This window comes from Grammomys surdaster, unplaced genomic scaffold, assembly GCF_004785775.1.
Source record: "Grammomys surdaster isolate TR1022 unplaced genomic scaffold, NIH_TR_1.0 371, whole genome shotgun sequence".
NCBI classification, from domain to species: domain Eukaryota; kingdom Metazoa; phylum Chordata; class Mammalia; order Rodentia; family Muridae; genus Grammomys; species Grammomys surdaster.
In genome coordinates, this window is record NW_021604790.1 from 5,987,857 (window position 1) to 6,011,806 (window position 23,950).

Genomic DNA, 23,950 nt, shown 5'->3' on the forward strand with positions numbered 1-23,950 from the left:
AAAAGAGAGATCTACTGAAGCTGGAGTTTCAGGAAGTTGCGAGCAGCTTGTGATGAGTGTGAGGTTGCTAGGAGCTGAGCTCAGGTCCTTTAGAAAAGCAGGACAAGCTCTTACCCACTGAGTGTCCTCTCCCACTCCTGATACTTGTTTTTGGGACAGAGTATCCATACAAGACAGGGCATCCATACAGGTCTGATGTATAGCATTTTGATGTAGTATTATTTCTTTTAATGTGTAATGTGTTTTATCTGCAAGTAAGTGTGTATGTGTGTGTGTACCACATGTATGCCTGGTGCCCACAATCTAGAAGGGAATGTCAGATCCCATCGAACTAGAGTAACATATGGTTGTGAGCTGGCATGTAGGTGCTGGGAATTGAGCCTCTGTTCTCCGGAAGAACAGCCAGAGCTCTTAACTGCTAAGCCGTCTCTCCAGCTCTGAGTTTTGATATTTTTTAAAATGACAGTTGGGGATGAGAAAGAGTTTAGTGAGTAAGAGTGCTTGCCCTGCAAGCATGAGGACCTGAGTTTGAATCTCTAGCATCTACATTAAAAGCTTTAACTTGTAACCCCAGCATTGGGGGGGAGAAGGCAGGTAGATCTTAAGAGCTCCCTGCTTGGCTAACCAGCTTAGCTGAAATGGTGTACTTCCGGTTCAGTAAGACCCCCATTTTAAGGCAGAAAGGTAAAGAGCACCAAAGACATCTGAAGTCTTGTTCTGCTGTCCACATGTATGTAACAGGTGCATCCCTCTACAGACACACTCATGTGCACACCCATAAACATACACACAAAATTAAGGATAAATAAATGAAGAAAAGTAAAAAATGATAGTGTGCAGTTGTTCACAAGAAGAGACCATTCTGTATTTTAAGAGTGGGGGCACACATACTCATAAAACACACATGCAATGTAATATAGTCTCTAGTCTTAAGTTAGTTTCACCAAGCATTAGCTTAGTAAGGTGCTTGCTCTGCAAGTGTGAAGACTGGAGTTTAAATCCCTATGTGAAAAGCCAGGTGTGGTGACTTAACGCTTGGGCAGATCTACAAGAGGATTCCTGGTGCCTGCTGGCCAGTCAACTTAGATGAGTTTCAGATTCAGTGAGAGATCATGTTCCCCAAAATTTGGAGAGATGATACCTGATATCAACCTTTGACTTCCACAGGCACATGCACAAGACCTGCAAATGCATACACACAAATGGTATAAAATGATGATTCTATTGATTCTTACTAGAAAACAGTGCTTTACTTTGCAATATGCATTTAAAAGTTTTGAGCCATTAGTTAAATTTGATAGATTGTTATATCTCCTAGTAATAGAACAATGCATATTAGTATTTAACTTTTAATTAAAAAATCAAACACTGTTCTTTTAAAAGTTTTCATAATCTTTAAAATTTTGAGGAGGAGTTGAGACAGGGTCTCAACCTGTAGCTGGCTGCCCTGCAACTCATGTAGACCAGCCTAGCATGGAATTCACAGAGATCTGCCTGCTTCTGCTTCCTAGTTAGTAGGATTACATATGTGAATCACCACTCCTGGCTTCAACCATTGTTTCTTTTCTTTTTTTTTTTTTTTCTTCCGAGACAGGATTTCTCTTATAGCCTGGGCTGCCCTGGAACTCTCTCTGTAGACCAGGCTGGCCTTGAACTCAGAAATCCGCCTGCCTCTGCCTCCCAAGTGCTGGGATTAAAGGCATGTGCCACCACTGCCCGGCTGTTTCTGGGTTGTTGTTTTGTTTTTGTTTTTTTTGTTTTTTTTTTTTTTGAAACTGGGTCTCATGTGGTCCACACTGGGCTCAAACTAAACTTGCCCATGAACTCTTGATTCTCCTGCCTCCATTTCCTGAGTGCCAAGATCAACAGGTATGCACTGTGCTTGGCTGAACCATGTTTTTTTTTTTTAAGTGTATGTGCGCGAATGCATGTGCAAGTGTGTTGTGTGCGTGCACTGATGTGTGGAGGTCAAAGGACAGCTTTTGTTAGTCAGTCCTTTTCTTTCACTGTGGATCTAAGCATCAGATTTGCATGGCAAGAGCTTTTACAGGCTGAACCATTGCCCTAGTCCCTTACCCTTGTTATTGAAGGAACAAAGTGTTTTTGGATTGAAGATAGGGTTTGGTTGTGCATACTTACTGTAAATTATTTTTGCCAGTGAAGAGGCCAGACCTGGGAGGACTGGGAAGTAAGTGTGATGGGGTATGTAATGTTAAATTCCCAAGCAACCAATAAAAATATAATGGAAAAAAATTTTTTGGGGGGGATCTGGATATAGCCAGCATAGAGGCAGTGGAAATACATGAAATGTCATGAAGAGAAAGTAAAATTTGACTCAGGGACTCTGAAGCACAGACTCTTAAGTTGAGCAGTATGATCAGATGACCTGGCAGAGCTAAGACAGAACCTTGGCAAGATGAAGAAATAACATCATTAGTTAAGTGAAGACAAAGATTACAAAATATTACTTTAGACTGGGTGAGGTAGAGCACTCCTTTAATTCCAGCACTTGGGAGAAAGGCAGGTGGAACTCGGAGTTTGAGGTAAACCTGGTCTAAATTGCCAGTTCCAGGACAGCCATGGCTACATAGAGAGACTTTTTTGTCTTAAAAAACTGCAACCAACAGAATATTACTTTGGAGATTTGTAAATTTGTAAATGTGGAAAAGAGATTGTGTTTCATAGTAAATAGATATCTTGTAGGATGACAATGTTTATTACAAGACATGGTACTTCCTGTAACTTCTGGGTTAACCAAGAAAACTCATAAAAGGGAAGTACTTTAAAAACCCTTCAGATAAAGTTCAGTGTGGAAAAGTAACTTCCTACTGGAGCTAGAAAGTAGGGTATATTGCCCCACACCATAAGTCAGAAATAAGAGAAGAAAAAGTACAAGTACAAGGAACCTGCTTGCTTATGATTTCTTAGGAGCCTGTTTCCTTCCCCTCCCCTTCTCTTTTTGTACGTGCACCACGTACATGCTCCTGTGTGCCACAGTGTATGTGTGGAGGTCAAAGGATTATTTGTATAGGGGTCACTTCTTGCCTACCATCATATGGGTTTCAGGAATCAAACTCAGTTTGTGAGGCCTGATGGCAAAGCACTTCTCCCTGCTGAATCCTCTTGCCAACCTGTGTTTCCATTTTACAGACTGACCTCTCTGATCCTTGTTTCATAGATTTCTTTTTTTCTGTGAATACACATCATACCCTTTCTACATTACTGAATTTCTTTATAAATAAATAACATGTATTTATTTATTTTGTGTGTGTGTTTTTGTGGGGCACAGGACACCTGTGCCATGGTGGCATATATGTGGAGATTTAGAGAAGCTTCTGGCAGTTGACTCTCACCTCCTTCGGTGTGGTTCCTAGAGATTCAGCTCAAGTGATTAGTCTTGGCAGCAAGTACCTTCACCCAAGTAGCATCTCCAACCCCATATTTGTTTGTTTGTCTGAAATACATTCTCATTTATTTGTAGCTGGCCTGGATCTCTCCATATAGCTAAGAATATCCTTGAACTCCTGTTTCAACCTCTCAAGCTAGGATTATAGACATGCCACAACAAATGACCCTAATTTTTAAATTTCTAGTATTTTCTCCCCCTCCTTTTTTTTGGTAGCATATTGATCAAACTCTGATTCTCTTTATTTCTCTTTTATCCCTTATTTGATATTTCTTTCTTTACTTTTTTCTTCTGCTCACTTTGTAAGCTTTCTGGCATAGCTGAAATAGCTTGCTGTTCTGAAAGAATCTTTATTCTGTTAATTACTATTTATTCTGTTAATGATTATTTAAAACCATCTATATATAGATTCTTGCTGCTCACATGTTAAAGATATTTTCATACATTTGTATTTATGTATGATGGTTTGTATACTCTCCAAATCAGTTTACTTTGTTTTTGTGAGACCAAGCCTTGAACTTGATGTGATTCTCCTGCTTCAGACTCCCTATGGCTTAATTTGGAGGCATTTGCCAGTGTGCGTGCGTGCGTGCGTGCGTGCGTGTGTGTGTCTGTGCCTGTGTGTGTTTACTTTGATACAGAGTCTCACTATATAGCCCAAGCTGGCCTCATACCTGTGATACTACTGCCTTAAGCCACCTAAGTGCTGGGATTACAGATGTGTGTCACTATGCCTGTCTCTTCAGTCTATTTCTACTTTTAAAAATTACATTGTATTTGTGTATTTATTCTTTTTTAAATTTAATCTATTTGTTTTTGAGACAAGGTCTCACTATGTAGCCCTAGCTGGCCTAGAACTGTTTTGGAGACCAGACTAGCCTCACAAACTCAAGAGGTCTACCCTTCCTTTGTTAGGATTAAAGGCATGTGCTGCCAATCCCAGCTTGTTTATGCCTTTACGCCAAGAGTCTATATATTCTGAAGTATCTTTTTTTGTTTTTCATGAGACCAGGGTCTCACTATGTAGTTTTAGCTGCCCTGGAGCTCACTAGATCTGGCTAGCCTCAAACTCAGAGATTTGCTGCCTCTGCCTCCAAAGCACTGCACCATTCCTAGTTGCTTTTTTAAATGTTCTAAAGTGGGACTAGAGAGATGACTCAGCAGTTAAGGGCACTAGCTGCTCTTGCAAAGGACTTGGGTTCAGTTCCCAGTACCCACATGTTGGCTTAGAAACACCTGTAACTCCAGGTTTAAGGAATCCACTGCCCATTTTTGCCTCTGTGGGCACCAGGCAGGCAGGCATGCACTGAAATATATAAAATAAATCCCTTTTTAAAAGCTTTTTAATGTATAATGCATGATAAATATTGAGCAAATGGTAACTGTTAATCATTAATAAAAATTCAGGAATAAATTAAAACCTAGAGTAGATTTAATAGCTCTTCCTGTCTTTTTCCACTGACCTTTTCATATTGATGACAATAACAGGCAGCATTTTTAAAGCATTACTGAGTACCATGAAAAGTGATTTGTAAGTTTTTGTCAATATCTTCATGTCTCTCTTTCTCAGTAATTCTCTAAAATGATGCTTTATTACTTCCATTTTGCAAATGAGGAAATTGAGATTTAGGGAAAACACATGATTTAGGGACTCCTTAAACTCAGATGTTTCTGACTAAAAGTTCATATTCTTGGCTGCTCTCTTCTAAGAAAGCTTTTGTTTTTAAGAGTTGCTTTTATGAGATTCCATGCTGAGGGAATGCTGATAATTGAGTTAAAAATCTCAGTCCAGGAAGCAATGCCTAAAAGAGCCACTCCGTTCACTTCTTCTCTTCATCTATGTCTGTAGTTGGAAGCATCATTGAAAAACGTCACTGCTTCTAGTTTTATGTTTATCCTCATAAAACTCAACTCATAAAACCCCTGCCACACTTATATCAGCTGTCCTAGATTTCAGGCAAGAGTGTCAGACCATTTTCCTAGTATCTTGTTAGTACTAGGAACACCAAATGACACTGAGAGTTGGTGAAAAATTTGTCAACGTGATAAACCAACCCTTTTATAGCAAATTCTAATATTCCCTTCCCCTCTCTCTTAGAGATTGAAAGTAGGGCCTTATACATGCTGGGCAAGTACTGAAATACTTTCTACCACTGAATACTTAATACTGAAATTCTTAATACTTCCAATGGCAACGTTGATACTAAAAACTTCATGCATGCTGGATACGGGATATGGAGACAAGTGGACTTCTGTGAGGCCAGCCTGGTCTGCACAGCAAGTTCTAGTCCACTCATGGCTACACTCTCTCCAAAATGTACCAAAATTACTCCCCCAAAACCCCCCAAAACTCAATCCTCCCAATTTCCATACATGTATTAAGCTCTTAATATTTTTACTGGATGCCTCTCAGACAACATTTATCTAGAACTAACCTTATTATCCTATATTGACCTTGATTAATTGTTATAGTTAGTACAATTACATATTGTATTTAATAATATAAGGCAATTTATGTGTTTGTCACATTTAAGTCTGTTTAGATATTATGCTTTAGGGTGTGTGTGTGTGTGTGTGTGTGTGGCTAGAGATTGAATCCAGAGCCTTGCACATCTATACCAGCCTCTGTTCTTGTTTTTGCTTTGTTTTTAATTTTATGTGTATCAGTGTTTGTAGGCATACATTTTTCTCAACCTACTTTATTAAGGGTTCAAACCCTCCTTTAATCCCCCACCCATCCTTTTAATGTGTGCCTCAGCAAAATATTATTTGACATAACTGACTTTCCGAAGACACTAAAGTTTCCACTTCAGTGTTTTGCTTTCATGTATATGTGTGCATCTCTTGTTTGACTTGCTCCTGGAGGAGACCAGAGAGGGTACTGACTTCCCTGGATGGTTATAAGCTCTATGTAGATGCTGGGAATCCAACCTAGGCTCCCTGCAAGAACAGCCTTTGTTCTTAACACTGAGCCATCTCTCCAGCCCTTAAAAACTTTTTTTTTTTTTTTTGAGACAGGTCTTACTATGTTGCCCTGGATGGCCTAGAACTATATACAGGCTGGTCTTGAAGTCACAAAGATCCACTTGCCTCTGTTTCTGAGTGCTGGGTGTGTGCCACCATGATTGGCTTTTGTTTGTTTGTTTGTTTGTTTGTTTATTAGATTAAAAACAATAAAACAAGCAAATTCTCCATAGATGTGCCAACTGGCCTCTACTTTACCTACATCATAATCTCTCTCTTTAAAAAGCCAATAGAGAAATTGCTAGAAAAAATATAAAATAGTTGATGAAGAACCTACTTCCTCATTTGTTATTTTATTGAAGTTTTCTAATCTTTTGAGTACTAGAATTATATGTGTAATACATCTTTCCTTTTTTTTTTTTTTGGTGGGGGAGGGAGGCGGGGCAGGGTCTTGCTGTATTGTCCAGGTTAGTCTCCAAGTTAAGAACCTTCAAGTCTCTTCAGTACTTGGGTTAAAGAGCATGGGCCACTGTACTGGACTAATAATTTTTGTATATATTTTAAAGTGGAATTATATGGGAAACTACTTTTTTTCTTGCAGGTTTTAAATTTAATTTTACTTTTATGAACAGTCAAAAATACCTTTATAGGAATCTTTCTCTCTGTCTTTCCTTCAGAGGTATTTTAGGAAAAGGTAAGAGGCAAGTGAAGCTGGAGAAGAAACCAGAATTATGTAGTGTTTTCTTTCCTCTGCAGTATTAATATAAGGACAAGAATAAAGGGCAGAAGATGGGCATTCTCTTTGGGTGGAGTTTCTTTTTTTTTTTTAACTTGCTTTTTTAAAGGTGTGCCCTAAGTTCCCAAGTGAGTCATTTGAGGAGTATGACAATTTATCCTCATGTTCTCGTCCAGATCAACAGATACACTTATTTTCAACCTTTAAATGTTATGAATGGGTAAAGATTTCTGGGAGAATTTTAAAACTTGAGATTGGGCTGATTTGTGTTCTGGGTTTTGAACAGTTTGTCTTCAGAGGGTGAGAACTCTAGTATTCGACAGTGTTTCAAGAGAAAGGGATTAAAGTAAAGCCAGTGAGTTGAAGGTGACTAATTGCTGTGGCCAGGAGAGCTACTCTTTGACCTCCATATCAGAAGCTGATCTACCTGTAAAATTTGTAGTTAGAAGCAGTATTTAAAGGTTAGGCATGTAAAAACAACTGTATTTAAAGCAGCTTGGGTCCTTTAAGATGTCCTCTTTTACACATAGTGCTTTAAGAATAAGTCTGGCTGGGTATGGTTGCTAATCCTGTAAAAATCCCACTTAGGCTGCTAAGACAGGAGGATGTCATGTTCTGGGCTAGCCTGAACTACATACATAGTGAGCCCCTGCCTTAGAAAAAAAAAGAAGGAAGGAAGAATGGAAGAAAGGAAGGAAGACTAGGTCTGGGACCAGTCCTGCCCCTTATTAGCTTGCTGAATTTATATTTGCATTCAGTAGCCAACTGTATTATGCTGTGCTGTTCCTTACTCCAACTTTTCAGGTTTTTCATGGTTGAATTCTTCTGTCGTTGAATATTTTCTCAGACCCAATCAGTGCATTTCCAGAAGTCTGGAGGACTATTAAGAAAACATTAAAATTTAGATTGCTACAGCTTGACCTTAATTATCTTTTTAACCACTATGTGACTGTAGTTACAGTGTCTGTATTGTTATTTTGGAATGATCTTGCTGTATTCCCTGGCTGGCTGCATACTTGCAGTGGAGTGATCCTCTGCCTCTTAAGTGTGGGCATTTAGGCATGTGCTCCCATATCTGGATCAGGGTCTGTCATTTTACTCCCTGGAATATTAGTCATATAATTTGTGGAAATAGTGCTCTATTGTTCTGTGTTTGAAGTATCTTAGCCCACATGCTGTCTTTAAATGCAGATGAACAAGAGGCATTAGACTCGATCATGAAGGACCTGGTGGCCCTCCAGATGAGCCGACGTCCTCGGGTGTCTGGATATGAGACCATGAAGAACAAGGACACAGGTCACCTAAACAGGCAGGTATGTGTGGCTCTAGTAGAACTTGACTTAATTTATTGGGGAGGGTTTTTAAATGAGAAATATATGAGAAGCTAAGACTACTCTAATACTAGACATGAATGCTGTTGGTCCCTGTCACACTTCCGTTAAATAGTTAATGATATGTAGCAGCCAGGTATGGGTCCAAGAGCTATAGTTCTTGGCATAGCATTTCATCTATGAAGAATAAGAATATTTTTCCCTTTATTATATAATTCTTTTGCTTTTACTGATTATTTGACAGATCAGATTCATGATCTGTAACTTGGGAGGTCTTCTGTATGGGAGGAAAAATAATTAATTTTTACATTAGCTTATGTAAAATATAATTAAGAAAGGTAATTCATTTATTAAGAATCACGTAACAATTTAAGAGCAATGCTGAATGATTTTATTATTGTTTTTCATTATTGGCTTGGCTATTTGAGAATGTCTTTATTGAGAGTCATGTGTTGCTTTAGGAAAACATTTTCTATTTTTGCTAACATTTAAATTTATGTGACGTTGAAATCATCATCTCATGTCTAGTATCACTTATCATCCTGTTTCCTGGGTAAGATGGCCTTCAAAGAAGAGTGGATGGATAGGATCCCACAAAGTCTAATGGATGTCTAGTGCTCTGTGTAATGGCTGTAGTATCTAAGTATATATGCTTGATGAAAATTTGTCCAGGACATTCTCCCTGTTGGTATTCCTGTTACCTAACCTCTTCTCATTTAACTTTGTCTATCAATTGTTCAGAGCTACAAAGAAATTATAAGACTTTAGAATTTTGTTTCATCTGTGGTCTGCTAGATATACCCTCCCAGAGTATTTCCTGCCTTTAGGAATTCTAGTTCCCTGGGGGTTAGAGGAGTGTTTTTGTTTCATGTTAAAAAGATTAGTTTAGAAAGCTGCTTCTATTGTAATTATCTTACAGAACTGGATGAAATAACAAATTAGGACTCATTTTTATACTTTTCATGTGGTTTCTCCTGTGCTGTAATTTACTTGTATTCAAGCCATGTTGGGAAGGAACATTTTACCAGAAGTGAGTCCCCTCCCCCATGGCTTCAGTCTAATGACCTCACTTTCCTTCCTGTCTTCCTATGTGTGGAGTGTGCTTGCTAACACAGCTCCACTTAGCTGATCTTTTCTTAACTGGACTGTTGGCATGGATAGCAATTAATGGGTGAAGAAAAGGTCCTAAGGGACCACTCCAAGAAAAGGCCAAGAGATTGCCCCAGATAGTTTCATAGGAATCCTGCTTAGAGCTTAAAAGCTGCTACCTAAAAATCTTGCTTTAAAAAGCAAAAAAATGTGCCTGCTGCTGTATAAAGAAGTCAGTGGCTCTGGAGATTGTAGAATGGATTAAGTATCTATTAGAAAGCAATCATAACAAGACCTCTTGGCTCTTTGGCTCCACAATTTACTGAATAACACCAAGAAGTTTTCTGTTGTGTGAAGGATACAAGTTATTAACCTCAGATTTTTTTTTTAATTTTTAAAGAAAAAACATAATGACAGCAGCTCAGTGCTTCTGAGCAGCCCCACAATAACCACAAGCTCATGTGCTAGGGCCAGTGAAAAAAAGAAAGTTTTGGTAAGGACCCAATTACTTGTGAAAGCTGAGATGTGCTTTTAAACTTGCCACTAGTGCTGGAAGAGGTCATTGGTTAGTGTGACTCAAATTTGTCTTTTAGGGACCATTTCTCACAATAATATTATTCAGCAGCAGCCTCTGTTAGTGCTGTCCAAAGGTTCTGTGCGGTCAGGAATATTCCACTTCTGTGTTATCCCGTATGGTAGCCACTGACTACATGCAACTGTTGAGCAACTGGATTTTCTGTTTTCTTTAATTTTAATTAAATTAAATTGCTGTATGTGGCTTGTGGCTATTGTATTGGACAAAACAACTTTATGAACAGTATAAGGCCCTTTTTCTGGGGCTGGGGGTGGGATGACGAAAAGATATTACATGCTTAGAAATGTATAGATTCATTAGTGAATTCATGCCTTCTACATAGGCTATTAGTTTCTGCATTGTGATAAGCTTATTAATGAATCATCTTTAATATTGTATTCTTGGGTGTATGTGAAGAAGAACTGACATGGCTGTTTTAAAATTTTAAGCTCAAGGATCAGAGATAGCTCAGTTGGTAGTGTGCACAAGGCTCAATTCCTAGCACTAAGGGGTGATGTGTGTGTTTGATGGAAACTCAAGATTTTATACTATTTGGTAAAATGGCAATAACATTATCAAGATACTTTTTTTTTTTTTTTGGTTTTTGAGTCAGGGTTTCTCTGTATTGCCCTGGCTGTCCTGGAACTCACTCTGTAGACCAGGCTGGCCTCGAACTCAGAAATCCGCCTGCCTCTGCCTCCCAAGTACTGGGATTAAAGGCGTGTGCCACCACTGCCCGGCGATACTTTTTTTTTAAATGAACTCAAGATTGTAGAATGATTTATTTTGGGAAATGATGATTCTGCTAAGTATTTAGCAAAATCTTGAAAACAACAAGTGCATTTCTAAGAAATTGAATGAGATGGGGTACAGGAGATACTCAAGAGGATGTGTTTATAGGTTAATGTAATGAAAAGAGCCCAACAATGTGAGTCATTTGTTTATGGAGTGAATCATCATTTATTATTACTCTTTTTGTTATAGTAACTTATGTTTGAGATAGTATAGTGTTTTGGGGTTTTGCTTGTTTTTATTATGTTTATTGGTGTTTTACCTGCATGTATGTCTATGTACCACATGCATACCTAGTGTACACTGCTGTTGGAAGAGGAGGTGGATCCTCTGGACATGGAAGTACAGATGGTTGTGAGCCACCAGGTGGATGCTGGGAATTGAACTCAGGTTCTCTGAAAGAGTAGCCAGTGTTCTTAACTGGTGAGCCATCTTTCTAGCCCATAAAATAGTTTTTTTCATTACCATTTTGTTTTCTGCCAGAGATCTGTGTTTAAGAAAAGAGGGGATGAAAAATAAAAACCTAATTTAAATAGCTGAGATGCCAAATTGGACTAAGAAATGTTAAATCTGAGTAAAAATTCAAACCACAGAGTTGAAGTGAAAGATAATCATATATTTTGGCTGGTGGGCAAAATTGTTTATTCAAAGGTAGAACAGTGTTGGCAGAGACAAATAGCCCTTCAGTGTGAGAATGGCAATACCAAGTTGGCAAAGCAAGAGAAGCCAAAAGAGCTGGGTTCATTGACAGAATTTTTTGGGTCTGAGGACTGGAAGAACTAGAAAACCTAATTCAAATATCCGCTTGCCAAGACTTTAGACATCCACTTCCCTAAATAAACAAGCGTCCTAGCCAATTGAAAGAGAAAATACATTCGAGTATAAATATGTCTTCTAAGTAGTTATGGGAATTCATAGGCAGTGGGGTCTGAGCTGTAAACACTTGTTAGGAGATAGGTTTGTGGGTTTTTGGTTTTTTTGTTTTTTGTTTTTTTTTTGTAATTTCCCATCTGTATGTTAGGTCCCTGGAAGCCAAGAGCATAGTAAGAGCTGGCTGAACATCTTGGATGTATGACACATCCAGTCCATGGCTTTACAGTCTTTGCTACACAACATCTCTTTAGCACTTCAATTCACAGTTCACTATTAATGGTTGCTAGTTCTTCATGGAGCTGGCAACTTAGTGTAGTGAAAAGTACACCACCCAGCAGTCACAGACTGTTAATCACCTGTTGACACAGAGTTTTATGATAGCAGTTAACAATGTCAGTGACTATAAACACATATATAAGCAACACTTTACAGTTTGTGGAGCTTTCACACAAAGATTTGGAGTACAGCCAGGAAATAAATAGACCTGTTAGTTTCTACTCACAAAAATTGTACTGAATGTAATTCAGATAGCTTTTGTGAACCTCAGTTTTTCCATTTGAATTAGAGAGATATTTAATGTGCATTGTTTCTACTTAAGAATTTTGCAAGATCAGAATATGCATTTTTCATATCATAAAAAAACACAAATGTAAAGTTGTAGTTATTATATAATCTCTTCTGTGTTTTAGCACTATGGATTTGAGCTTTGGGGAAATTAAATTTCTAACCAGAACTGTGCATGTTGTTGTGGAACTAAAAGTCTTAAGGTTTTGCTGCCTTTATTGGCTTGTCGTTACTATCTAATTGATGGTCTTTTGCAAACTTCTGACTCTAGCCAAATTTCTGAAGATCAAATTGGAGGAAGAAACATAATCCTTATTTCCATGAGTTCTGTTTCTTAAATCTTACTAATCTTCTCTATACTTGCACAGATTCCAAGGTCGGGATCTGATTCTTCAGGTACTCAATAGTGGATATGTCTGGATGGGAAAGCTGCTTTCTTCATGGCAGGCACAAGCAGGGCAGGGCCTTAGTTTCCAGTTCCAGACTAGAGAGTTTTAGGGCCAGAGACAGAGCTATAGAAGAATTTTAATCCAGCAACATGGCTGCTCTGGCAAAAGTTCACATCCAAAGACCTTCTAGATCTGTGTGATCTGGCTGGAATGCAGACATGCGCTTATTACACATCTTTGATCCCTAACAGTGAAGGTAAGGTTAGTTTGTAGAAGGAAGCCACCATGTTTGAAAGTGATATTCAATTAAGGGGCAGATAAAATGACAAATCAGAGAAAGATTTGATGAAATGTATTAGAGATAGGATATGCCTAATGCACATGAGAACAGCATAGGAAAGAGAGCTTACTTAAGAGCAGAGAGAGAGAAGCGGAGGGAGAGAAAGAGAGAAAGAAAAGTGGTGTGTGTTGTGGTGTGTATGTATGGCAGTTGCGCCCAGACAGTTTACAGAGACAGGTTTCAGAGAGAACAAGCTAGACACAGGTGAAGACAGAACCAGAGAATGAGGAGCCAGAAGAGTAGAATATATTGGCAAAGTTAGTATGATGCCAAGTAAAGAAATTCAGTCAGAAGCTGAGAGAGGCTGGATTAAATCAGTCAGCTTGGAAGATTAGATTGTAGGTAATTAGAAGCTTCCAGGTGTGGGACTGGGGGATAGTTAGAACAGAGAAAGAAACACTCTGGGCTCAGCCCAAGCTACATATTCGCACAGCTGGGTTATGGCTCTCATCTCATGCTATCATCTGAGTAGATAAAAGCATCAGTCACACTGAGTAGGCTGTTCCTATGGTAGACCCACTCATAACTCTTCAGAATTCCTTTTCTTTTTTAGAGATTACTGATGAGGGCTGCCCAGCTTGAAAATAAGATACATGTAAGCCTAGAAGTCCTTCCATTAATTTCTTATGACTTGTCACATTTATAAAAATATTTTTGTTTTCCTTTTCATTTAACTTATTTACTATCTTTGGCAAAAGGACCACAGTTCCAAATGGGTAAGGAACCACCCAAACACACAGCAGGTAGTTTGCTCTGATGGCACATGCCTTTAATTCCAGAACTAGAGAGGCAGAGGAGTCAGATATCTGTGAGTTTCAGGCCAACCAGGGCTACATAGTAAGACCCTGGTGTAGGGCATATATTTTTCATGACCTACTTTAATAAAGGTTTAACCTCCCCTCTAGCCCAACACCCACCAGAGGAAGTGGAAAAGAAAGGTTATTAGGATATGGGTAAAGTAGACCTGTTTAGAAATAGTTCTTTGGGGTGATTCCAGTCGTCATTGTTCTCAGTTCAGTCCACTAGCAAACAGCAAACACAAATCAGCAGCTGCAGTCTGGCCCACTTGGCAGACACTACACCACACACAAATCAGTTCAATCCAGTTCAGTCCAGAAGAAGTCATGAGGCTCGCCAGTGGGCCTGAGTGTTCGGAAGTGGCAAGAAGCTGCAGGGGTCTCATGACAACCTCTTTGGTGAGTTTCTCTCTATGAAGTAACCACAATCGAAGATCAGCAACACATTTTAAGGCAAACATGCGTGCAATTAGCAAAGACTAGCAAGGCAGAGCAAAACAAACCAATATTCAAGCTTCCACCTTCTGTGGGGTCATATTTATATTCTTTCTAAACATCACATGTCTGCTTTAGCAAAACATTTGTTCACCTGTCTATGTCCCATCATGCCCTTTGGAGTCCATGTGCAGACTTGAAATCATTTCTGTGAAAGTTTGGTGTTATTGTCAGCATTTCATATTGTCCTTGTTGGGTTTGAATCAACCTTGAGGCTTGCCCTGTCAACTCTACCTTTGAACCAGGGACTTGATTTGGCTGAACCTGAGTTATATTTTTGCTGTTTGTTCGTTGCTTTTGTGTTTTTTTGTTTGTTTGCTTGCTTGTGTCTTAATTAGGGTTTTATTGCTGTGAAGAAAAATCATGACCATGGCAACTCTTATAAAGAAAAGCATTTGACTGGGGCTGGCTTACAATTCAGAGGTCCATTATTGTCATGTCAGGAAGCATGATGTTATGCAGGCAGACATGTTGCTGGAGAGGTAGCTGAGAGTTCTACGTCTGGATCCAAAAAGCAACAGGAAGAGACAGTGAACCACTAGACCTGGCTTGAGCTTTTGAAATCTCAGAGGTCCCCCTCTCCCAGTTATACGCTTCCTCCAACAAGGCCAGACCTCCAACAATGGCACTTCTTACGAGTTTATGGGGAAGTATTTTCATTCAGACCATCACAGCTTGTTTTTAATTTTTTGAAACATGGCTTCATATAACCCAGTTTGCTTTAAATTACTTCATAGCAGAGGACGACCTTGAATTTTAATCCTCCTGCCTCCATCTCCCAAATGGTAGGATTATAGGAGGTGCTACCATACTCGGTTTCATGGTACTGGAGATCCACCCTAAAGCCTGTTTATGCTAGTCAGGCATTGAGCTATACCCCAAGCCTGAGTCTTTGGATTGAATTTTTTTTTCTCAGTAGCTGTGACACCTCTCCAGCCAGTTTAATGTATGTCTGTAGTCAAGCTTCTTTAAGACATTCCCCTCAAAATATGCCATGTTTTGTGTACTCCAGAAATCACACAGTACTGGGAAATGGGAAGGTACCTGGAAAAGAGAGAGGGAAGGGAGAAGAGGAAGATGGGCATGGGTCAATGCTTATAACCCCAGCATTCATTCAGAAGATGTGGGAAGATCACTGTTTTATGCCAGCCAGATCTATATAGTGAGAACTTGTCTTGGGGAAAAAAATGAGGGTTGGGGGTGAGAAAAGTGAGAGGGAGGATTTGAGAGAGAAATGATAGCTAGACTTGGCTGTGTATCTTGATGTGGTATAGAGAGAGCCCTGGCAGAAGCCAGAAAAGTGAAAAGTGTGAGCTTGGGCCATAGCCTTTATGATTTCAAGTAGAAGTGGCATTGAACCAGGTGTAAAGGATATAAAAGTTTAGTTGGATGAGAATAAGGAGTAACAACTAGGAAAGGGGTGATTAAAGACCTAGGGGAAGGACTAGCATGTTTGAGGAAATAAGGTACCCATTTTGCTGGCTGGAGAACAGGGTTCCTGCGGGAATAGGTTGTATAGTATAGTTAGGTAAACTGAAGAGGCTTCAAATGAGAGCAGAGAATAGAGACTTTTTTCTATGGGTCAGGGACATCACTGATAATTTTTTGTAACAGGAAGGAACATGGTAAGAGAGGTAAGTAGATGACTGGGATTGGAAAATGTAGAATGAGTAGGATACGTAATAGGAAACAAAAGAATAGAGTGGGTGGAAGAGGAAAACTGAGAAGTGTAGAAATGGCTTTAAGAATCCAGAATTAGCAGAGAATGGTGGCACACATACTTAATGCAACACTCAGGGGCAGAGGCAGGTGGATCTCTGTGAGTTCAAGGCCAGTCTGGTCTATTTAGTGCATTCCAGGACAGCAAAAAATGCCTTGGAGATAGAGATAGAGATAGAAACAGAAAACAAAAATCTCAAAAAACAAAATAAACAATTAAAGAATTGAGGACTAAGGGAAAGGGTCTCAGCAGTGGTGATACCAGGAAGAATGGGAAGCAGTTTCATGCTCAAGACATTTAAGGGGAGACTAAGGGAGAAGGAAGGAAAGGTTCAAGATCGTAGAGATCTGTGAGTATGTAGATGAGTATGCAGGTGTCTGTGTTTATCTCTGGGATGGATTTATTTTTATTTCATGTGTTTGCTTGTTTTGCTTTAACTATGTATATGAGCCAGGTGCATGCCTGGTGCCAGAAGATATCAGCAAAGGCCATCAGGTCTTCTGGAATTGGAGTTATAGAAGGTTGTAAGGTGCTGTATGGGTATTGGGACCTGAACAGGAGTCCTCTGGAGGAGCAGCCAGTGCTCTTAACCACTGAACCATCTCTTCAGTCCCAGTTTTTTATTTGCAGAACTTCATTTGACAACAAAACAAACCATATACTATATTAACAAATAAACCTTGAATCTCTGTGGCTTAACCTGGTGTGTCCAGTATGAGGAGGATAGCTTTCTCCATAATCATTAGACTCAGGTTGAGTGGGGCAGGTACTACCTTGAAACATCCAGCTGCCAGAGTGTAGAACTCAGTTCTGTCCCAGCTGTTGATCAGAACCACACACAGCTAACTTCTGGAAATAAGTTGAAAGTATTTTGCCTTGGCTGTAGGTTGCTTCCATAGCTGCTGCCCTCAGTGAGAAAGATGCATCATATGATACACAGAGTACACATCATGCTACCTTTCTAAGTCCTAAGTGTGCAGTCCAGAACATTTTACTTCCAAGTATTTTGGCTAAAAGATAGTGGAGTTTGAGAATTCGAAGGTCAGATATTATTCGAATCTCATTATGTGATTATATAATTTAAATTTTGAAAAGTCTATCCAGTAAAGTACTGTCACTAGCCTCACTTTACACGTGAGAAAACGGAGTCACAGAGAGGGTTAAATGACAAGAGCAAGGTCACACAGCCAGGAAAATGTCGAATCAGAACTTAAAGAAGGTAGTTTAACTCTTGTGCTGACATTTAAAAAAAAAGCTTTTTTATGTGTTTGAGTATTTTGCCTAAATGTATGTATGTATGTATGTATGTATAATATGCACATTTCTGGTGACCAAGGACGTCAGAAGAGGGCATCAGATCCCCTGGAGTTGCAGTCATAGACAGTTGTGAGCCACTTTGTTGGGTACTAAGAACCAAATCCCAACCTTCTGCAAGAGCAACAGATGCTTCTAGCCTCTGAGCTATCTCTTCAGTCCCCAACACTATCTTAATTATTAATTTTTTTTTTTTTTAAAAAACAGAGTCTCTTTATGTAACCCTGGCTGTCCTGGAACTCACTATGTAGATCAGTCTAGCCTTGAACTCATAGAGATCCACCTGCCTCTGCCTCTGCTTCCTGAGTTTTGGGACTAAAAGTGGCTGCTGTTGCTACTTCTAATTGAGAGGGCACAGGGAGGAGAGGAGAGGAATGGGGGGTGGGGGAGAGAGAATGTGCCTGTGTGTGTGTGTGTCTGTCTGTCTGTCTATGTGCCAGTGTCTGTATACCTGTGGAGGTCAGAGGGAGATGGTTCTCTCCTACCATGTGAATCCAATGGTCTTTTCACTTGGCAATAAGTGCCTCTATCCTCTGGGTTCTCTCTCTGGTCTCCAGTGCTACCTTCTTAACGAATTCATATCTGCTTCAAATAGATGTCAGGCAGATGAAGCTTTGCTTCACCTTAGATTGGGGTGGGCTTAGGGCTATGAGAATTCTCTGTTTAGCGGTTGACTGAAGAGAAGGTATTGAGAAGAGCAAAAAGCCAGAAATCCAAAGCCTGGGTGGTCACATGTTGGGGGAGGGGTAAGAGAGGCCAGGAAAGAGGAACCAACAAAAGAGCAGAAGTGGTTAGGATGCTGTTAAGTTCTTTAGGCTGGAACCAAGTCATAGAAGTCAGATTCGAATAGATTTAAACTAAACCAAGGAGAATAGTGAAGGAGTTGAGCAATAGTTGTCTTTATATTTGTGGCAGACAGAAGAAACTCAGATTTGGGAATTAGCCCAGATATCTGGGCACAGGATGATATCCGTTGTAGTCTGCATTCTGTTGTATCATAGCATCAGAAAAGGCATCTTTTTATACTGTTTTGCTAGTCATGGGCTTGCTTAGACTTTGGTAGAAGTGATTTGGGGTTTAGAGTAAAAAGTTCAGTTCCCTTTTGCACTAATTTAACATAGAACAATGCTTGAGTTATGGCCCACCATGGAATAGATTGGTTCTATCAGTTCAATAAAGGTTCTGAGGAAGGTTTTTTTTATAGGGGTATCTAAATACAGTGTTGGTCTAGTTGACGAATGAATACTTTTACTATGCTTTAAGCCATAATTTTAAGAAATTTAAATTATATTTTCGTTTGTTCTATGTGTATGTGTATTCCAGGATATGTGTACTGAGATCAGAGGGCAACTTTGGAAAGTTGGTTCTTTTTCTTCACCATTTGGATCAGGTTTGGCTGCAGGCGTCTTTATCAGCTGAATCATCTCACTGGTCCCTGAATTATCTATATGGCTCTGATATTCTTTTATTCTAGTTTAATGATTCTTAAGGTATAGCCTAGAGACCCCGTAGGACACTGCTTGGTCCTTTGAAAGACACTGGGAGTATATGGAGTTAAAACTATTTTCATAATAATGCTGTGATGTTATGCCTTGTTTACCTCATCCTCGTAAGGATGTATAGTGAGATTTTACCAGAGGCTTCATGATATAGGTTATTACAATAGATTGAAAGCAGAAACAGACATGAAAATCCTGCTCTCTTAGGCCATGAATTAAAGAGATCTGCATTCAGTCACTATTTTTGAAATATTAATATTTTACATTAAGAGTAAACACATAATGATTTTAATTACTATTATTAAACAAAGTATAAGTTTTTACATATATGAAATCTCTTTGAGAATGGCAGTAATTTTTAGGGTATGTATTAGAACCAGTATTCCATTTCAAGAATTGGAAAGAAATCCTAGCTTTATAATCCCCTGGGAAAAGGAAGTTCTTTATGCATACTTCCCTCCTTACAAACTCCCTTCCTTTTCTGCTGTGTCGTTCTGCATGTTCCTCATCTTTAGATGCCTAAAGCCCTCTTTCTTCCCAGCTACAGTCTACTAATTTGTCTTTTTCAGAATAATTTTCATTGATTATGAGCTGTTTTTCTCTTTCATCTGTTTTTTACTGATTTCCTGACAATATTACTTTCAAAATGCTATACCCTGTTTTTTTCTTCTCTGATATCTCTTTCCTTTTCCTGTCATTTTCAATTTCACTCAAAGTTTTTGCAACTAACTGGGACCCAGTTTACTTTTTTTTTAAAAGTAGGCAGCAGTCAGCCCCACATACAAATTTAATTAATTGTTGCTTACAATTTTTTCTACAAACAAGATTATACAGCCATATATTCTTTTTTTAAAAGATTTATTTATTTTATATATGTGAGTACACTTGCTGTCTTCAGACACACCAGAAGAGGGCATCAGACCCCATTGCAGATGGTTGTAAGCCACAATGTGGTTGCTGGGAATTGAACTCAGGTCCTCTGGAAGAGCAGTCAGTGCTCTTGAACACTGAGCTATCTCTCCAGCCCCAGTTTACATTTTATTTCTGACATTTACACTTAGTTTTGTTCTTATATCCATCCATTTAACAAATGTTACTAACTACACATATAATATGCCATTCCTTTTTTTGGCACAGGGGTACAGAAACTAGATAAGCAATCCTAGCCTTTCCAAAATTTATAGGCTATCTGGATAGTCACTTTGGATTAAATTAAGTAAGAACAATACCTAAAGTTACCTGTCTAGTTTCCTAGTTTAGTGGGGTAACCTTGGGAGGATTGTGGGAAATAAATGATAGAACTAACAACAGCAGCTATAGAACCAAAAACCATTTATTACATGTCTACTTCATGTCAGATATTTTCCTAATATTATTATCTCATTTAGTTCTCATAGCAACTCTGCAAGGTATGTTTAGTCCCATTCTGCAGTTGTAAACACTGAGACATAGAAATGATAAGCGAGCTGGGCAGTGATGGCGCACGCCTTTAATCCCAGCACTTGGGAGGCAGAGGCAGGTGGATTTCTTAGTTCAAGGCCAGCCTGGTCTACAAAGTGACTTCCAGCACAGCTAGGGCTACATAGAGAAACCCTGTCTCGAAAAACCAAAAAGAAAAAAAAAAAGAAATGATAAGCGATGTTACATTATCTGTAACTAGAAAGATATGCAGCAAGATTTCTTGCTTTGTTTAGCTGAATCAGCCAAAAAGGAATAGTATTTTATTTATTTATTTATTTACATATGTATGTATGCATGTATATATGCATATGCCTGAAGTTAGAGGCATCTCCTGGAGCTGGAGTTACAAGCAGTTGTGAGCTACCTCTTGTGAGTGCTGGTAATTGAACATTAGTCATCTTCAGGAACAATACATGTTCTTAATCACTGAGCTGTCTCTGCAGCCCTAAGAAGTAAAGGTATCATGGCCAGGTTGCAATAGGTAGAGAAATTTAGAGTCAGTTGTAGACATAGTGAATGTGTAAAACTAGAAAGCTATTGTCTCAGAGCAGAGCAGCCAACCAGGAGTGGCCATTTAGGAATTTTGTTAAAGTGTTTAGAAGCTGGAGAGACAGTTCAGCAGTTGAGAGCACTTGCTGTTATTTCACAGGACCTCACTTTGATTCTCAGCACCCACATTAGGCAGTTTACAGCCACCTGTAACTCTAGCTACAGGAGAATCCAGTGTCCCTGGCCTTCAAGTTTACCCATACTCGTGTACACATACCTCATACAGATATGCACACAAAGTCATAATTAAAAATAAAAAATAAATCCTAAAAGATTGTGTTTTGTTGTCTCTGAATTGAATTGTTGTAACACATTAGAAAATAATAGTCTTTATCCCTGAGAGGGGGATGTGGACATGGGTTCCACCCTTAACCCCTAAGAAGTTGTTTGCAACTGATACCTGTTGGCAAAGTGAAATCAATTTATTTCTAATGGAGTGCCACTGGGTATGTTAACCTCACTCCAGGGCAGGCCCCATGCCCAGGAGTAATTAAAAATGAACTCTTTCCTTGTTTGTTTTGTTTTAGCATTTTTTAGTTTGTGTATTTTTTTTTTATTTTTAGTTTTGTGTTTTTGTTGGTTTCTCAGTATTCTATTACTGTGAAGAGACATCTTACATAACTAAGGCAACTCTTACAGAGAAACAATTGCTGGGTGGTGGTAGCACATACCTTTAATCCCAGCATTTGGGAGGTAGAGGAAGGCAGATCTCTGAGTTCAAGGTTATCCTGGTCTACAGATTGAGTTTTAAGATAGCAAGGGCTACATAGAGAAACCCTGTCTCAAAAAATAAAAACAAAACAAAACAATATTTTTTTAAATGAAGAAAGCATTTCATTGGGGGGTTAGTCCATGATCGTCAATGGTGGAAAGCAGACAGGCATGCTGGAGCAGTAGCTGACATGGCCGTTTTAAACCTCAAACACCCCCTCCCCCCAGTGAAACACTTCCTTCAACCATACCTTCCTCCTGCCATACCTCCTAATCAGCCCTAAATAAGATCTACTAACTAGCATTTAAACAGGAGTCTGTGGGAGCTAATCTGGTTTAAATCACTGTAGTGCTTCTGTTTGTTTTTGAAAGAGTAAGAAAAAAAACCAAAAAGTTGGGTAGGTGGGGAAGGTTCTGGGAGGAATTAGGGGAAGGGAAAACATGATCAAAATATATCATGAAAAATTTTTGAAGGAAAAAAAGAGGGGAGATTAAAGCAGAATTTTCATGTTTGAAGGAAAGAATGGTTTTGCTGAGTGGAGAAACTAGAACAGGAACCATTAGGTGTTTTATTAATGGTAATGTTTGCCCAATGCCTAAAGGGCTATCCATGACTTATCGGAAACTTCAGAGAACTCTCTAACTTATTTGTTACTCTTTTTGGCAGAGTGATGTCAGAATCAAGTTTGAACACAATGGGGAGAGACGGTAAGTTGCCTTCTGTGTTAATGTATGCTGAAGTCCTGGGAAAAAGCACTGAGCTCACAAAACTACCTCTAGTAATATTCTAAGACTTCCTTTCTCTTTTTAATTCATGTTTCTTGTTAATGTTTTAGTTATAATTATTTTGCAAAACACCAAGGTGGAAATTCTCAGTAGAGAAAAATGTGATTTAACTTAATTCTCTGCTCATCAAGAAACATTTAGGGCCCTGTGTTGTGGGTGTGCTCTCTGCTCACCTACATGTGATCTCAGTGTTGGCTGCCTTGAGGTCTAGGGATGTTCTAAACCTAGAGGAGGGAGGAGCAGAGCTGTCCCTCAGTTCTATATCCTGTGTCCCGACAGTAGCAAGGAAGTTAAGCTGCCACTTCATCATTGGCACTTTTTAGTTTCTGGCCTGACAGTTTTTGAGGAATGAAAAAAACTTAGAGCACCAGAGACTTTTCAGAAGTAGATATGGAATCAAAAGCTCAATTGTGTTGGAGCTTAATTATGCAGTTACGGTCTCCTGAATTCTCTGTTCCCAAAGTAGTATGCAGTCTCAGTGAGTAGACTTGAACTGTGAAAGTGTATGTGTTTGATTTCAAAGACGCTGCCAGAGAGAAACCACAAGTATTTAAGGTAGTCAGGAAGGAGTGGCTTTCTGAAGCCTGAGCCTCAGAATGCTGCTATCAAGGTTTTGAAAATCTACCTTTTTTTTTTTTTTTTTTTTTTTTTGACGGAGTTGTTTTCAGGAACCATGGCATTTTGCAGTTTGTGTACTGTGTAAGATTGAGGACTTCAGAGAGTTAGTAGTACCAAAGAGCCAAACTTAAGCTGTTCTGTGCCAGATATCTGTAGTTTCATGTATTTCATTTCTTAAGATTTTGTAAAGACGGTCATTGGGGACTTTCTTTAGTGTTAATACCTTTTTTTTTAAATCTTATATGTGAACATGTTTTACCTGCATGTTTGTCTGTGCATCACCTGTGTACCAGGTGCCTGAGGAGGCCAGAAGAGAGTACTGGATCCCCTAGAACTGGAGCTAGGATGTTAGCTGCTATGAGGGTGCTGGGAGACAAACTCTAGGGCTTCTGGAAGAACAGCTGGTTCTCTTAACTATTGAACCGTCTGTTATAAATGAAGGGCCGTGTTGATTTGGACTTACAGAAAAAGTGAAATAAGTAGTGATTTGTCCATTTGTCCAGGCACTCACTTTCATAGGATTCCATTTTAGAAGCAGAGGACCTTGACTATCCTGTGAGAGGACAGAGAGGACAACCAGTTCCCTCTGAAAAACTTAGTAGTAAGACACAATTCAGCATTTCCTAAGATCTGTTAGTCAGTGCAGTGGCAGCAGCTTGGCTCTTATTAGCTCTGGAAAGCCACAGTTTCTGATCATAACTAGACTTTGAAGCAGTTCAGGGTGACTGTCTCACAGTTAGGCTTGATGTAGAAAAACTTACCTCTGAGCTTAGTTGCTTTCCAGAACTGTGGGAGGGACATTCCCTCTTACTGAGGCTGGAGAGAAAGAGTCTTTTTGTTACTGATTTTTCCCTTTAATTCTTTCTTTCCTTCCTTCCTTCCTTCCTTCCTTCCTTCCTTCCTCCCTCCCTCCCTCCCTCCCTCCCTCCCTCCCTCCCTCTC

At 39.2% G+C, this 23,950-nt stretch overlaps 1 protein-coding gene across 1 annotated transcript in view; it reads left to right on the plus strand.

Moving 5' to 3' along the window:
* The window catches only part of Map3k3 (mitogen-activated protein kinase kinase kinase 3), a 66,371-nt gene that overhangs the window by 3,425 nt on the left and 38,996 nt on the right, over window positions 1-23,950 (plus strand). The window contains exons 2-3 of the mRNA XM_028780374.1: window positions 8,298-8,419; window positions 22,272-22,312. Coding sequence (XP_028636207.1) covers window positions 8,298-8,419; window positions 22,272-22,312 — 163 coding nt within the window. The remainder of the gene's footprint in view (window positions 1-8,297; window positions 8,420-22,271; window positions 22,313-23,950) is intronic.